The sequence below is a fragment of the Hipposideros armiger genome, unplaced genomic scaffold (genome assembly GCF_001890085.2).
Source record: "Hipposideros armiger isolate ML-2016 unplaced genomic scaffold, ASM189008v1 scaffold_1306, whole genome shotgun sequence".
NCBI lineage: Eukaryota > Metazoa > Chordata > Mammalia > Chiroptera > Hipposideridae > Hipposideros > Hipposideros armiger.
The window spans coordinates 198,091-215,171 of record NW_017732656.1 but is presented as its reverse complement, the minus strand read 5'-3'; the positions used below and the strand labels follow the sequence as shown (position 1 = coordinate 215,171).

At 50.4% G+C, this 17,081-nt stretch overlaps 1 protein-coding gene across 8 annotated transcripts in view; it reads right to left on the bottom strand.

Moving 5' to 3' along the window:
• WHRN (whirlin) overlaps positions 1-17,081 on the bottom strand; it is a 94,136-nt gene that overhangs the window by 52,023 nt on the left and 25,032 nt on the right. For 7 of the 8 annotated variants that reach the window (XM_019633417.1, XM_019633416.1, XM_019633418.1 and 4 more), the window contains exons 2-3: positions 15,288-15,506; positions 6,318-6,443 (exon numbers count right to left, since the gene is read on the bottom strand). In XM_019633417.1, the coding sequence (XP_019488962.1) occupies positions 6,318-6,443; positions 15,288-15,506 (345 nt within the window). The remainder of the gene's footprint in view (positions 1-6,317; positions 6,444-15,287; positions 15,507-17,081) is intronic. The other variant, XM_019633422.1, reaches the window with a different exon arrangement.

The following is a 17,081-nucleotide window of genomic DNA, read 5'->3' as shown; positions in this document are numbered from 1 at the left end:
CCTGGCCTAGAGTTACCACTTGGTGAATGCTCACTGTCACCATTTCTCTCACCAGTGCTTGGCCAGTATATCACCTGGGGCCCCAGCAGTCTTCGCTGCCTCTGTCTCCCACTCCCACCCTCCCCATTCAGCACAATTACAATGTACTCAGCAGAGTACACGGAGGACCACAAATCCAGGTGCTGCATCTCACATGCCTCGCTCTATTTTCTGGATCACTGGCACCTGGTGCCCACCCAAATGCCTGAGGGGCTCCATCTACAAGAAGGACCCACAGGGCCCTGGGCTGCCAGCACGGGGACATGGCTGTCCCCCTCTGCAGTCTAGCCAGCAAGGCTCTCTCCAAACCCTGCTCTAGGAAGGAGAGAAAACAGACACACCAACGTGTTTTCTCTCTCTCTCTCTCTCTCTCTCTCTCTCTCTCTCTGCAGAAAAAGAACATTATAGGTATTCAGTTGCAACAGTGAAGAATAACAACAGGACCTCTAAAATACATTTTTGCTACATTTTTGTGCTTCTACTTTTGAGGAGGCCCATCTCAAGACTCTGAAGTGGCAACAACTTAGTCAAAATCTTATAAATCAGGGATGTCAAGTTTTGAACTGAGAAAGGAAAAAATTTTCTAATACACTGATGGTTGGGTCATAAAAGGCACAGAATGAACAAGAAGGGTCCCCCAGACGCTGTGTACAACAGGCCGGACAGAAAAAGGTCTGGAAGGACATGGCACCCCTGACAGTCTTCATTCACATCCCAGGGCTGACAGGGGCAGGGGAAGAAGGACTGTCACTACAACACAAGGCAGGGTCCGATTTGACTTTTCTACAACTAGCAAATACTATGTTTAGAATCAGAAAAAAAGGATTAAGATTTTAAAAAATATATCTATTATACTTGGCTAAGTTGGTACCTGCCACTGTAAGCTTACTAATTTTCTCTTTATAATTACAAAATATATTAGTAGAGATATTTTGAAACTATGCAAAAAAAAAAAAGAAAAAGAAAAAAAGAAATCCTGTTTCTGCTTAAAGTTCTGCTCACTATTTAGCATCCATGGGTGCATTTTCCCCCTGGCAAGTATTACTGTAATGTAATGTTAAATGATAATGTTCTCTTCCCTTATTCCTTCTACATTTATTCATGGAAAATTTTCCTTAAGGAAGAGTTGTCGCTCCCCGCCCCCATTTATTTATTCAGTTCTTTATGTAACTACATGAGTCTGGACTCATGGATATGCACTGTATGCCCCTTTGGGCACTGGGAGCTCTCCAGGTGAGTATTATACACATCTGATATGATGACTGGCTGGTTGATTTGGTAGCACCACCTTACTTTCTGGTACCATGAGGTACCCGGCTCATCTTGTACCTTCCCAGCCACTGGAATCAACCACTCCTACAAAGAGCCCTGGTTCCTTTTATCTGGAGAATAGTATTTAAAAATGAAGATGTTGGCGTTAAGTTATTGGGGTGTCCTTACCTGTAGCCCCTCTCCATGGATAGAGTGATGAACTATATGTATATATACTAACTCATGCATGCACACACATCTGTTTATGTCTGTATCTGTGTGCGCATTCATATATATATTTTCTGTTTTGTGTAAATGAATCCATGTTGATACCTCTCACCACCGGCAAAAATGAAATGGGTCTTTCACCCTGGGACGACCTCAGGCAGGATCTGGGACAACCACACTGGGCTTCAGAAGCTTGGTGACTTTTAAAAAGACTAAATGTCCTTGGTTTCCTCTCTCTGTATTCTTTCGCTACTGAGGAGATAGCAGAGCAAAGCATATGGCCTTTGGAGGGCCTGAAGGGCTAGGGCCCAATCCCTGTGTGATCCTGAGCCAGTTACTGCACCTCTCTGAGCCTCAACTGCTTCTATCAATGCCCAGCATAGGTCCACTGAGAGGAATAAATGAGAGTGTTATCTAAAGTGCTTAGTACAGTGCCTGATAATAACTCGTTGATAAATAGCAACTGCTATCATTATTATTTTTTTTAAATGCTGGTTAGTCTTGGCAGTCCTTAAAGGAACAAACAAGGTTTTATGGTCCATTCTTTGGTGGGGTTTGAAGCTGAGGGGGCAGGTGCAAAGGAATAAGAGAGGCCTAAAGATAAGTGCTGAAGGGGGAGTCAGCCCCCACTGGGAGGGTGGGAGAGTTCCTGGCCCCACCTGGCCACCCCCAGAGAAAATGCTAGGAAGTGCCTGACCGCACTCTAAGGAGCTTCTTGGCCTAGCAGTTGACTTGTCCCTCCCCTGGACCCACCCCAGACCCTCAGGAGCTAAGTGAACGCTGGAAGCCAGGCAGAAGGCAGCATTTTAACCCCAGGGAAGTTCTGCGCAGCAGCAAGGAGCCCTATTTACAAATAGGGCTGTTCTTGGCTCCACCACCCACACAGCCATGCCCCTTTATTCCATTTCAATATGCCTAATTCTACTGAAAAGGCATTGGCAATAAACGGAATTAATCAGTCCTAGATGCCCGAGTGCGTGTAGGCAGGTATTTGCATATCCCAAGACCTGGAAGAGGAAAGTAAAATAGTGGCAGGGAATTTAAAGTGCTTTATGGTGGTGGGCACTGAAGATGGAAAGGACTTTACTGAAGGCGGGCATTTTATGAGCAAATAAAGCTTTCCGGTTGCCTGCAGCTGAGAAGCACCTAAAGTGACTGGAAAACTTCTATGGAATATTTTTCCTCTGCCTTGTTTCAAAATGGAAGTCTCTTTATTGCTGCTGTTTCCATGATTATAAAAGTAATACTCGCTCCATTCAGACACTGCATAAGGACATAAAGAACAGTGAAAATCGTGCATAATCTCATCACGTCAAGATCACCACTGTTGACATTTTGGTATGAGTCGGTATAGGTGTTTCTCTGTGCATATTTTTGTGTACATGAACAATACAAACGAGATCCTGTTGGGTGATTTTGCAGCCTGTGTTTCCCTCTTAATAACAGAGCATGGACACCCTGAGATATGCACATCTCAGGCCAGAACCTAGCATGTCCTCTCTCTCGCACACGCCCTCCCCCTTTCTCTTAACATGGATTCAATACGAACGTATTTGTCACCAACGAAGGATGGGGCCTGTTCATGCATTTCCTGTCACAGAGGACACCGCTTACTCGTATGTCATCACACAGCATCCTCTCTAGGAGGGATGAGATGAAAACTGCTCTCAGGCCTCAGGGAGAGGCATAACCAGGCTTCTCAAGCACAGCTGGTTTGTTTTCACCGTATAAATATCTCACCTGCTCCCCTCTTTGTGTTGGCTGCCAGGAGGCTCAGAGCCAAATCTGTGTCCTGCCTGTAGCTGGGTTTGCTGCCCACATAGCAAGTGTTCTGGGGAAGATTCTCATTCCAGCTTTCTCTCTTTCCCTCTGCTCCCATTTTTATTCCCCCCGATTTTCTCACTCATTGAAACAAGGACAACAAAAAATCTTTATTCTGTGCTTAGAAACTAAATGGAATTAAAACTGTATGCAGGCTAAATGCCATGCGGTATGCTGGATTGGACTGTATGCTGGAACAGAAAAAGGGCGTTAGTGTGAAAACTACGTGAACGCCAAGCAAAGTCTGTAGTTGGTTGAGCAGTGTTCTACCCGTGTCAGCTTCTCAGGCTTGACACAGGCACCCTGCTGATATAAGACGTTAACACGAGGGGAAGCGAGATGAAGGAAAAGGGCACATTGTCTTTGCAACTTTTCAGTAAATATAAAATTATCCCAAACTAACAAATTTATTCAACACAATCTGTATACACAATGCTACGATACCATGAGATTGTTTCCTCCTGAAGCCCCAACAAGGTACCATCTTAACGAGCTGAGAGCATAGCCAGCGCCCAGACCGGGGGCATTTCACAGCCAACTAGATGCAACCAACCTTTGTGGAACATTTACTGCCTGCCTGGTTATGAGCACAGATCTAGAACAAGAGCCCTGATTCCTGGATGGGAATCCTGGCTCTGTTTCTTCCTAGCTGTGCAACTCTCTGAGTCTCAGGTACAGTGCCTGTAAAATGGGCTAACAAAAGGATGTATTTCTCAGGGGTATTGGGAGGTTTAAAGTACTAGGGAAAGAACAGACTCTCTCTGTCAGTCCCAGCTGCATAACAAAGCACCCCGGACTGAGTGGCTTATAAACAACAGACATTTATTTTTCCCGGTTCTGAAGGGATGGCTGTCTGAGACCAGGGTGCCAGCTTGGTCAGGCTCTGGTGAATGCTCTTCCAGGTTACGGGCTGCCAACTTCTCCTTATATCCTCACATAGTGGAAAGAGGGCTAGGGAGCTCTTTATAAGGACACTAATCCTATTCACGAGGCTCCACCCTCATGATCTAAGCCCCTCCCAAAGGCCCCACCTCCAAATACCATCACACTAGGGATTAGGTTTCAACATATGAATTTGAGGAAGGGGGAGACACAAATATTCAGTCCATAACTTAGACACTCAGTAAATTTAACCTTTGGCATTCATGTTATTGTTAGTTCATTCCTCCTTTCATCTTCTCAGTAATCCTCAGAAAGACATGCTATTATTTATTATGATTGCCTGGGAAAAGGAAGGGAAGTTCACAGAGGTGACGAGACTCTCCAAGGTCACACAGCTATTAAAGCAAAAGCAGCAAGCTGCAATTTGAGCCCAATCTTTCCGACTCTACGCCCGGAGATCTCCCCACTACAGCATGTTCCCTAATAGAACCTGACAGATGCCCCACCTCTACCATCCGCCATAACGTGGCTCAAGGGGATCCCCTGAACATCATCACTCTGATCCGCCATGACCTTTTCTTCTCGTCTGTGTAGAGGGTCAGGTTTCCCCACATTAGTGGGGTATTCAAGGCCCTTTGTTACGGGAGACACAAGCTCATTTCGTGGCTCATCCCCCAGCCTCACAGGCAGGGTAGTCACCAAGTCACCCATGATCAAACCGCATGGTTCCTCTGGTGACATCCTTTCTTCCCCAGTCCCTTTACTCATCAGCCTCGCTCGTCCTGGCTGAAATGCTACTGTGCCCATGGTCACTGCTCCACATCACTGCTGCCTTGTCATCCCTGGCATCAGGATTTAATCCCAAACACACACTGCCATTCATTTAGGTGGTCTTGGTCCTGGGTCCAGTGTCCTCGTGGGCACTCTCTGTCTAAGTCCCCATCACCTCTCCACAAAGCTCTGGGCGAGTTCCTGGTCCTCCCTAGCAGGGCGGTGTAGAGCAGCAGTTAGGGCCATGGGCTTTGGAATTAAGGCTGCCTGGGCTCCAATCCTGCTCTGCACCCACTGGCTGCATGACCTTGGGCAAGTCTATTTAACCTCTCTATGCCTCAGTTTCCCCAACTGGAAGATGTGGGTAACAACAACCTACTCCATAGGGTAGCATAAAGGTTCCATGAGATAATATGTGTGACGTCAACTACAAACGTTGGGCACAGTTAAGTTCTCTTTAAAATGTGAGCTAAAGGCTGGCCGGGTGGCGCAGTTGGTTAGAGCGTGAGCTCTGAGCCACAGGGTCGCCGGTTTGATTCCCACATGGGCCAGTGAGCTGCGCCCAAGCTGAGCTGCCGCTGAGCTGCCACTGGGTAGCCAGATGGCTCAGCTGGTGAGAGCACAGGCTCCTAACAACAAGGTTGCCAGTTTGACTCCTACAGGGGATGGTGGGCTGCGCCCCCCCTTCCGCCGCAACTAGATTGAAAGCGGCGACTGGACTTGGCGCTGAGCTTGCGCCCTCCACAACTAAGATTGAAGGACAACTTGGAAAAACACAATGTTCCCCTTCCCCAATCCCCCAACACTGTTTCCTTCCCCAATTCCCCAATAAAATCTTAAAAAAAAAGAGTGAGCTAATAATATTATGTCAATAATTGCCAGTTAACCTGGATCAAATGCCAGTCCTGAAGCTGCCCCAGTGCAGCCCCAACCCAGCTCATGTCTTTCTCTCCTCTTCCCTCTCCATGCACCGCAATCAACCCTGAAGTCAGGTCCATCGCAGTCCATCAGCAGTGTTTGCAAAACAGTGGCCACGAAGAGCTTGGGCTGGCTCACTGCCCAGCACCACCTGGGAGGCCACCCTGTTCTGAGGACAGCGAGGGGAGCTCGGGGTGTGGGCGATGGGGGCATGGCTCCCGCCGCCCGCTCTGAGCTTTGAATTAGAGGCATGCAGCCAGGGGAGGGCTCCCAGCTGGGACCAGTCCAAAGGTGGGCGCTGATTGCTCTGCTGGAAGTCTGACTAAAAGCAGCCACAAAAGAGCTTCACATGTAGATGGTTCCCCCCTCACCCCACTCATCCAGCCTGGCACCCCCTCTTCTCTCACCTTGAGCCCGCTGCTTTCGGCTTCCGAGCCTGAGTCCACGCCAGTGATGTAAATGCCTAGGCCGTACTCGGCTCCCCCGCGGATGGTGAGGCCCAGGGACCGGCCATCCCCCAGCACCAGGTTCACCTGCAGGAGGGATAGGAGACACCATTCGGAGGCCGAAGCACCATGAACTTCAGGGCCAGCAGGCTGCACAGCCCCTCCCACACCCTGAAGGGCACACTGATTCGGGCCTGCATTCATCCCCTGGAACATTTCGGTTTCTGCCCCAGCTTGGCCTCTGACTTGCTGAGTGACCTTGGGGAAGTCCCTCTCCCTCCTTGGGCCACAGTTACAAGAGCAGTAAAAGGAAGGTGCTGAAGGAGATGACCTTTAGAGACCTCCTAACGCGAACATCCTAGGCTGCCGCAACACCTTAGGCGTCACATGTTCTTTACACCACAGGGGCCATAGGCTCTGCTCTCTCTAAGTCCACTGGCCGCCCTTGACCATGCCCTTCAGCCAGGGAGTACCTGCTCAGGCCCTGAGGTCTCCTCCTAGGCTCCCTCACCTTCCGTCCTCCCTCCTTAGGATCAAGGCTTAGTTCAGGTTTGGGGGCACCACAACCCGTCACCTCAGGGGTCTCCTGCCTTCTCAGGGGCTTTCCACTTTCTTGAACATCTCGTGCCTTTCCAGGTGTCTCCTGCTCTGCCATTCATCCTGACATTCTACGGCAGTGTTACTTCAGCAGCCCTTAATCCTACAAACACAGGGAGCTCCTGATAAGTGCAGACCCAGTGCTGGGCCAGGGAGTCCGGAGATGAACCAGACTCAGTCCTGCTTGAGAGGGTCTCAGTCTAGAGGGGCAACAAGACCAGTAAACAGTGTGATCAAGGCATGGTAGGGCGGCTCGGGGGCTGTATGGACAAAAAGAAGGGGCAATGGTCCTGACTGGGGGTGTGAGTTGGTCAGGGTGGCTTCCTAGAGAAAGCAACGACTCATGACATCAGAGGGTGAGCAGAAGTCACCAGGCAGGGGCAGGAGGGGCTTTCCAGGGACACAGGACAGCAGGTGTCACCGCTTTGCAGTGGGGGAGCATGCTTTGGTGGAGGTGAGTGGAGGTGAGCCACTGTGGCCTGAGCTGGGAGTGCTGGGGGAGGGAGGAAGCTGAGGAGCAGATATGGAATGCACAGGGAACAGGCAGGTCAAGTGCGCCTTGGGTATGAGAGCGGGATTTGTGGATAAGGAGAAAAGGGGCGACGACAGCTGGAACCCACCCTCCAAGGGCAGAAAACATCCCGCAATAAGTTAAGTCCCAGAGATGAGTAAGGGACCTAAAGAGAGACCAGTGTGCCCTCGGGCATCAGGGGAGGGCACATGTCAGGGAATTAGGGAAGGAGTGTAACCAACTTTCTATTTCGAAAAAGTCATTCACCTAAGAGTAACCAAGGGTTCTGTACCAGCCACCAGGAAAAGCCTTTTACATATAGTATCTCTCTTCATTCTCCACCACCCTGGAGGTCAGGGTAGAGGTGGTCAAGACCAAACTGCCCACTGGGGGGGCTCCGCTGCATGGCCTCAGGCAAGTTATTTAACTGACCTCTCTGTGCCTCAGCCTCCTAGCCTATAAAATGAGGATGACAATAGTGTCTGCCTTATAAGGTTACTGTGAAGAGGATCAAACTAAGAGACAAACATAGGCTAGTCTCTGACCCTCGGTAAATCCTCCATAGATATTAGCCATGGTTGGTCCCATATTGCACATGACAAAACCAGAGAAGGCCACATGGCCACAGCTGACTCCTAGCAGCTGGCAGACCGTTCGTTGTTGGAAGAGAGCCCAATTGACAGTGACTCTATGGAGTTTGTTTCTAAGACTGCAGTCTCTGGCATGTCAGGGAGGCCCATCCCCAGTGGGACAGGGTCAGGAGGTGCTGCCCAATGGGACGGCCCCAGGCCCAGAAGTCCAGAGCCGGCTCCCAGTTTGCTCCTCAGACAGAACATTACAAAGGAGAGCACCTGTGAGGCCCGCAGAGCTCTCGGGGGCCCCTGAGAACTGTCACCCAGAAGCGTCAGAGACCGCTGTTCTCCTGGCAACAGCAGGCTCTGAAGACACTTTAGGTTGGACTTGGGAACAGCTGCCCGGCCCCTGTGATCTGCCCCTCCCTGCCCCAACATAGTGCCAGCTCCAGGACTGGACTAGGTTGGTTTGAGGTGACCTGGGTCCAAGGCCCACCTTGGTCTCTCATCACATGCAGGTTTGTGTAGCTGGGAGATGACAGTGTGGTGGTTACACTTTGCAGCCAGACTGTCAAAGTTTATAATCTTGACAATAACACCTCACCTCCCTGGGCTTCAGTTTTCTCATGAGGAAAGCAATCACACCCACTTCACTAGGTTGTTGTGAGGGGTGAATGGGTCCACAGACTTGGAGCATTTATTGAAGAATCGTGCCTGGCATAGCAGAGGCACTCAGAAAACAATGGCTATTGTTACTATCTTCCAAGTGGCCCTCTCGGGCAAGCCATCTGCCTAAGCTTGTGCAGGTACATCCTGGAAAGAATGACAAGGCCTTCCTCATGGAGATAATGAACGTGGGCTGCTTCATAGGCTGGGACAGGCCACGCACATGTGAGCGGTTGATATTGGTATTCCATCCAAACGCTAACAGAGGCCCAAGGCAGTACCAGGCCTTGTGCTGGGCCCAGATTCAGAGGAGAATCTGACCAGGTCCCTGGCCTCAGAGGAGCCCCAGGGTTGGAGTGCTGACTGCTGACAGCTCACAGCTGAGTCCCTCCTGGGATCTGCCTCACCTGAGGTCACACCACCCCCTCCCCAGAGGAGCTTCCATCTAACAACTAGGTAAGGGAGAAAGCCTGACGCCTGCCTCAGGACAACTCTGCAGGGCCACCCCAGTTCCAGGGCACCGTGGGACTAGCCGGTTCCAGGGCACCGTGGGACTGGCTGAGGCCACTGCAGTGAGGGCACTGCAGCCCACTCGTCCCTCTGCCTCATGACTTGACCAGCGCTGATCCCAGGGTACCACAGTCATGAATGACTATAAACTCACGGCCTTCAAAACAACACAGATTTATTATCTTAAAGTTCTGGAGGTCAGAAGTCCGGTGGAGTTGACAGGATTGCATTCCTTCCAGAGGCTCTTGGGGAGAATCTGTTTTCTTGCCTTTTCTAGTTGCTAGAGGCCGCCTGTACTCTTTGGCGCACGGCCCCCTCCCCATCTTCTAAGGCAGCAGCACAGCATGTTCCCGGCATCACGTCGCCTTTTTCTGACTCTAGGACTCCTGCCTTCTTCTTAGGACCCTCGTGATCACACTGGGCCCACCTGGATTACCCAGAACTTTCCCGTCTCAAGGCCTTTAATTTAGTCACATCTGCAAAGTCCCTTTTGCCATGGAAGGTGACATCTTCACAGGCTCCAGGAATTGGGAGGTGGACATTGCTGGGAAGTCGTTATTTTAACACAGGTACTTTTCTATAAACTTCTTCCAGGGAAATCTTGGCTTTGGAGTCCATTCCTGGGAGCCTGACCTCAGGCAGAGCCTCCCAGAAATAGGACCTTGGAGCCCTGAAAGCTGAGGGGGTCAGCCAGGGCAAGGGGAGGGCCAGAGCACACGGAAAAGCTCAGAACCTGGACAGAGCACAGCTCCCTGGGGTTACTGAAGGGTTCTGTTTGGATGGAACACAGCAGGGAGGGAGGGAGACGGACAAGATTGCCTGTGTGGGGCTGTGAGTCAGGCCAAGAGGTCTGGGCTTTAAACAGGGGAGAGAGAGGCTCAGATTGGGATTTTAGGAAGACTACAGGGGAGGGGGAACAGCAGAGGAGGCCTCTTTCTGGAGATCCCTCAGGAGAGGGTGTGCACCTTCCGACAGCCATGGGTTGGAGGAGGCAGGGCTCAGGCCTGGGGGAAGTCAGGGAGGCTGGCTGAGGACAGAGTGGGCAGCTCCCACCTGGAAACCCTGCTGTGCCCGACAGGACAGACCTCCCCACCTTCCATGCTGTGCCTTCAGGGCCTGGACAAGCAGGACTCCAGCCCTGCTCACTGGGTCACTCCTAAAGTCACTCCTTCTGTCCCCTGTGACCATGCTCGCCTGGTCCCTCCAGCTCCAGGAACACACAGATGGCAGCAGTCGTCCGCGACAGCCCCTCTGAATACAAAGGATGAAAACAAGCCTCCCGCCTCCCCGCCGTCTCCCCATCAATCCTTTACATGGGAACAAAACAGAGTCTTTATCACAGAACTGTAATAACAGTCTCATCAACCACAGGATAATCTGCCTCAATCACTGGCTGGAAGGAAACAAAATTCACCGACGGGAAAGGACACGAAGCTGTGAGAAGCACCCTGACACCCTGAAAAGAATACCACGCCCACTGATAATATGCATGTAATCATAGTAACTCACTACATGAATTGGTCCCTGTGTGTTTCCTAAGTCCCACGCAATGTGCTCAGCACTGCACATGCATTACCTCATTTAATCCTCTCTCCTCCTCTACGGTGTCTCTTATTATCCCCAATTTCCAGATGAGAAAACTGAGGTTGGAGGGCAGCACACCTCAATGACTCCCACGGGCCTGAGTTCACACCCTCCTTCTGCCCTTTACTCCTGGGCAACCGCGGGGCAAAGCCCATTGCTTCTCTGATCTTCAGTTTCCCCATCAGTGAAATGAGAATTGCACAGCCTACCAGGAGCAGGCACTGCCATCCCCCTTCTTGCCTTGTCCTAGAGCCCTGTCCCTGCCTGGAAGGCAACATGCGCAGCCCCAGGAGATGATGCCAATGAGCGTTTTGGGGCAAAAAGACATGGAAGGTACGTAGTACCTAGATGACATTCAATAAATGTTGGTTGTCCCTGGAATTAATTTCTACGTCCTAAGCACTGTGCTCTGTGCTTATGCACAGGATTATTAATCCTTGAAACAGCCCCACATGGCTGCCATGACCATCTCCAAATCCTGGAGAAGGAAGCTTAAGTGACTCGTCCAAAGGTAAGTGACTCGTCCAAGGTCACACAGTCAGGAAGTGCCAAAACCAGGTGTGCTATTGCCATTTATAATAAGAAGTATGAGAACATATATTTGGTCTTTGTCCCCATTCCTGGCACTGAGCTCCTGAAACACTCGTAAATTCCTAAGTGATAAGAGCACTAGGAGTATCTTTTATTCTAATGATGTGAGTCTGGGTTGGCTCCTGGATGGGGGCTGGCCACCAAAAAGATCAAGCCAGGATTAGAAGCTTGAATTTCCGGCCCCATCTCCATTTTGCAGAGTGGAGAGAAGGGGCTGGAAATGGACTTAATTGATCATGCCTACATGAAGAAGCCTCCATAGAATCTCAACAGTATGGGGTTCAGACAGCTTTCAGGTTAGTGAACATCTGGAAGTATGGGGAGAATGGCACACCCGGCGAGGGCATGGAAGCTCTGTGCCCCTTTCCACATACCTTGCCCTACATACCTCTTCCATCTGGATGTTCACCTGTATCCTTTATCATGTCCTTTTATAATAAACTGGCAAATAGTCAGTAAACTGTTTTCTTGAGTTCTGTGAGCAGCTCTAGCAAATTAACTGAACCCGAGGGGGGCAGGTATGGGAACTTCCCAGTTATACCTCTGTAATTTTGCAAAGAACAGTGTATAATACATGGGTCTGATTAAACAAGACTTAGATCAAACCCAGCAAATGTTTGTTGAGCCTCTACCATGTACCAGTCCGTTGGCAAGGTGTTTTCATTTTGATTCAGTCATTCATGTAACAGATACTTACTGAGCTCCTATGCTGTGCCCAGCACTGATCCAGGCACTCTGTATGTACCAGGGCACAGAACCAAGATTCTTACTGCCACGGAGCTTATTTGGTGGTGGGGAGAGTAGGCCCCACCACTGCCTCCATTTTACAGAGGATGAGCTCAAGGCTCAGAGAGGTTATATAACTTATCCAAGGTCACACAGCTGCTAAACAGCAGAGCCAAGATTTAAACCCAGGCAGCCTGGCTTTAGTGTCTTACCCTCCCTGTCACACTGATGCTGTCCCATTTATCAACCTCCCCCCGCCCCCAAATCTATTCCAGATTATTGCAGCTATAGGGGCAGAGGGTTAGCATAAAATGTGTAGCTGGAATAACGAGCAACTCTGCACCCTGCCCCTCTGCTCCTCTGAGGATGTGGCGCCGTCTTGAGAGCAGACGGCTCTGAATTCCAGGGAGCTACATATGTTCTTCCCTTCTGTTCCTTCCTGCAGCGTCATGGGACGGTTCTCACACTTCAGTGTGGAGAAGAGCATCACTCGAAGGGATGCAAAAACCAGAACTAGCTTCAGAGGACAGCTGAGCTGGGAGGTTCGAGGGGAACTCTGCTACATGTGTGATTTTTATGTCTCTATTGCCTTGAGAACTCATATCCCTAGAAGGTGTGTCCCCACTGGGGCTAGGTTAGGATTTTTGAAGTTTGGCGTCGGACATTCATCTGGGAGTCTGGTCACAGCTATTTGGAATATTAGAAGATGAGACCAGGCTGCTGGAAAGAAGAGAATCGGGTCCAGGGAGCCAGAAGTGAGGGTTCCAGAGACATTTTCCCCATGCCCCTCTTCAACAGGGAAATGGGGGTTTCCACAGTGTATCAGCAAAAGGGGAAATGCGGGGAGGGCAGAAGCTTCAGTCTGGAGCCGAGGTCTGTGAAGGCCTCTGCGCTGTGGTCTAGAGTGTTTCCTGGCTCCTGAGGTATTTGTGTCCTCCCAGGGGCAAAATTCTCTCAGCCTCTACTTTCCTGATTCCTACATACCTCACTCCAAGATTCCCAGAGGTCACCGTATCGCCTCCCAACCCTCCCACCCACTCAATTCCAGCGATGGGGTCCTTCCCTTTAAGCCTTGAAGATGCTACACTTGTTCCCACCTTGGGGATTTTGCACACGCTGCCCTTGCTGCCTGGAAGTTTCAGCCCCCAGAATGGTACATGGCGGCTCCTTCGTCCTCTCTAGGTCTCAGCTCAGAAGTCATCTCCTCAGAGAAGCCCCCCCACCCCGACCACCTCATCAGAAGCGATGCCTCCCTCCCCATTACGCCCTATCCCCGCTCCTGCTTTTCTTTCCTTCCATCAATCTCCGCCACCTTAACGATCTTGCTCACTTACGTTCATTTCTAGATCATTGTCTTCCTCTTCCCGTGACCTTCAAACTTACTGGAAGCTTCCCCAGAGCGGGGCGTTATTTCTTTTGTCCATTTCCTATTTCCACCTCCCATAACAGTGGCAGGCACACTATAGGCGCTCACTAAATACAGGTGACTCGCTGAATGAGTTCTCATTGCTGAGTGTTCTCTGCGTCTCAGATCCCTCATCTGTAAAATGGGGATAAGGACACCTCCCGCACAGGGTGGCCATAAGGATACAGCAAGATGCTGTAAGCACAGAGCCCAGCACCTGATCTGCTCTCAGTAGCGAAAATCACTAGTCTATAACCATGACCTACACAGGAAAGGGCTTGAGAAAAAGATAAATCAAGTTCTCTGCCCAACTCTGGAAAGCGGCCTTAGAAATGACAATGCCACAGGCCTTGCTGCTTTCTCAAGATTGTCAGAGAGCAAAGCCAGCTGGCAGGAAGGGGCGGTAGGAGCCCACCCTTGCCCCCAGCTAGCCTTTGCCACCGTGAAGAAGCCCGGGCAGCCCATCAGTGTATACCAACTGGTTACCCCACTGCCTCTCACCTGGCACAAAAGCTGCTGCTATCTCTGCCTCATTCTGCACATCGACATTTGAACACAAAGAACACAAAACATGTTAAATAAATGTTACAGCCTTATCGACAGGAAAGGAAAGCTGAGAAAGTCTCCAGAGGCAAGGCTTTTGGCCTAGTGCCCCAAGCTGTGTGGCCTCTTGTGTGGGCTGTTGGTGTCAAGGTCCTAAAACACCAGAGAGCTGCTTGCAGGAATTACATTCTTGGTCCCAGGAGCCACCATGGGGCACAATGCAAACAGCACCCAGAGTGAAGTTTAAAACATCAGGGGACCATCTCTCAGTCCTTTTAACAATATTTTAAGAAACAGTCCTGGTGTAGAAAGAGGAGAGCTCTGTTGGGGGCACCTATTGACGACCCTGTCTCTCTTTGATTACAACATCCCATGGTGCTCTGGACAACAACCCCGCCCCCACCAGCTTCAGTTTTGGTAGTTCTATCAATCAAAGTGCCCAGCCCTCCCCACCAGCCAATCAGGTGCTCCTCCATGGGATATGCCTCTTGAGAGGGAAGAACACAGAGAACTGAAATGGTGGAGATCCCTTTCCTCCTGGAGGCTTCGCCCTGTGTTCCTCAGCTTCAATTCTGGAACTGCTCATACCCTGCCAGTAAATTTCCACTTTGTGGAAGGCGACACGGACCGGTTTTTGCTCCTTACAACCCAAGACCTGCACAGCAAAAGGCTCCCTATAGAGCATGAAGTCCTGGCAGCTGAGTGTGGCCATGCACCTGGGGCTGGAACTGCTGAGAAGTTACGTCATCTCTAGGTTAAGAGAAGCTCTGCGCTTTCTCTCTTCCCCCTTTCCACTCTCTTCCCCTGGACTCTCTTTCCCTTTCCACTTTAGGGGCCCAGGGACCTCGCCGGCCCGGCTTCAGTCATCAGAAGGGGACAATCCCTTAGAGGGTGCTAGTGGAGGGAGCCCAGGTTCCAGAATAAGATGTGGAGCAGAGCTGCCCCACCAGCCCACACTGCTATGACAGGGAGAGATAACCAATCTTAGTTAAAGCACAGTCTTTGGGCTCTTTTGCTGCAGCAGCATAGCCTGCATTGTATACCATTTGGGCTGCACAGGTCAAAAAGAAAAGACAGAGCCCAGGTGGAACCAAGACCCTTCTTCCAGCCTCTGCGAAGCTTCCCTGTTCTGGGTTTGGCAAGAAGAATGGGGTCTTGGGGACCAGCCTCCCCCACCAGCTCTCTGCCTCAGGTCGGCCTCCCAAGGCCAAGGATGGGCATCTCACCTTTTTCTCATCCCCGCCTTGCAGGAGGTGCAGGGTGCTCCTGCGGTCACCCTCACGCTGCCGCAGGGCGCTGCCGTGGGGCTGGGGCAGGCCCGAGGGCGGGGAGATGCTGCGGCCTTGAGGGTCCACCCAGGTGTAGATGTGGTTGGTGATATAGCCCCCTGGGACGCGCCCCGCCGAGTACACTGACAGCACCAGCTTCTTGGAGCCCTTGAGAGCCTAGAGAGAGAGGGATGCAGGGTTAGCAGGAAGCGGGCAGTGAGGGGTACCCTCCCATTACCCAGAACTTGCTTCCTCTCAGGACCCACGCACAGAGGAGGTGGCCAGTCCCTAAATCCCTTTCCTTGTCTAGCCTTCAGTTTTGTCCTACGGAAATGAGGCCATCTGTCCCATCCTTCTCCTGAAATAGTCCAAACACGAGAAATATGGTCTCTTCGCATAGCTGTGCAGAGAAGAGCTAACAGCGCAGGCCTGAGACCGTATCCTTGGGGAGGCCTGCCCGGCTGGCATCTGGGATGGATTCTGAGTTTCCCCACCATTCCCTAACTGACAAGGGTGGCTCACTGTTGCCCAGCTATTTGTGTAAACCATCTGGTTTATGCTGAATGCCTGCTTTCCTTCTGAGGATCTGGAATGAGGGTACAGGCAGAAGGTGCCTATGTGACAAGCCCCCAGTAAAAACCCTTGGCGCTGAGTCTCTAATGAGCATCCCTGGTAGACAACATTTCTTACTTGTTGTCACAATTCAGTGCTAGAGGAGTTAAGCTCATCCTGGGTGACAGGGAGAGGACTCGGAAGCTTGTGCCTGGTTTCTGGCAGACTTTGCCCCACGTACCTTTTCCCTGTGCTCATTGTGCTGTGTATCCCTTCTCTGTAATAAATCTTAGCCACGAGTACAGCTATAGGCTGGGCCTGTCAGCCCTTCTAGTGTCACAGAACCCGGGGGTGATCCTGGCGACTCTGATAAAATACAAGAGTCAAGAGACAAAAATCTTGATAGCGACAGCTTAACATTTATAAAGGGCCTGTATGTATCAGACATCCTGCACCTGGTATGCCTTATCTCCTGAAATCCTCACGGAATTCAATCTTGTGGAGAAGGAAATCTCATTATTCAGATGAAGAAATGGAGGGCAATCCCCTGCCCACACAGCTGGTAAGGAGTTCCTTCCCCGTAGCAGCTAATTTTGAATGTTGTACCACCTTTATTCTACATTTTCCAGTCTGGGGATGGACCAACCACAAGGAAAGAGAAGCCCAAACCCTATGCCCTGGGGGGGGGGGGAGCTGAGACCGGCCACATTGCTTTCCCACAATGCATCTGTAGCTGAAATGACACGGGGTTTTTCCAGGAGACAGTCATTTAGCAACTAGGATTAATAGCACACCCTGAAACTGGGGGCCATTTGAGTAAATGATAGTACCTACATATGAAAGTTCACGCTGCCATTAAAATCGCATTTTAAAATCATTACAAAGAGTTTGTAATGCCAAGGATATGTGATCTATTTTCATGTTAACTGGGGTCAAAAGGATATAAATCATGTCTTAAAGCATGATCTCAGTTATTCAAAGAAAAACCACACAGGAAAAAAAAACCTGAAAACACACAAAAACCCAAAGAGTAATGTGCCAAGACGTCAGCAGTGCTTCTCTCTGGGTGGCAGGATTATGGGTGATTATTATTTTGTTCTTCCTGTTTCTCAATATTTTCCAAATGTTCCAGAATGAGGGTATATTGCTTTCGCTATCAGAAAACAACATGCCTAAAAGGGGGAGGAGAGTGCTTGGCTC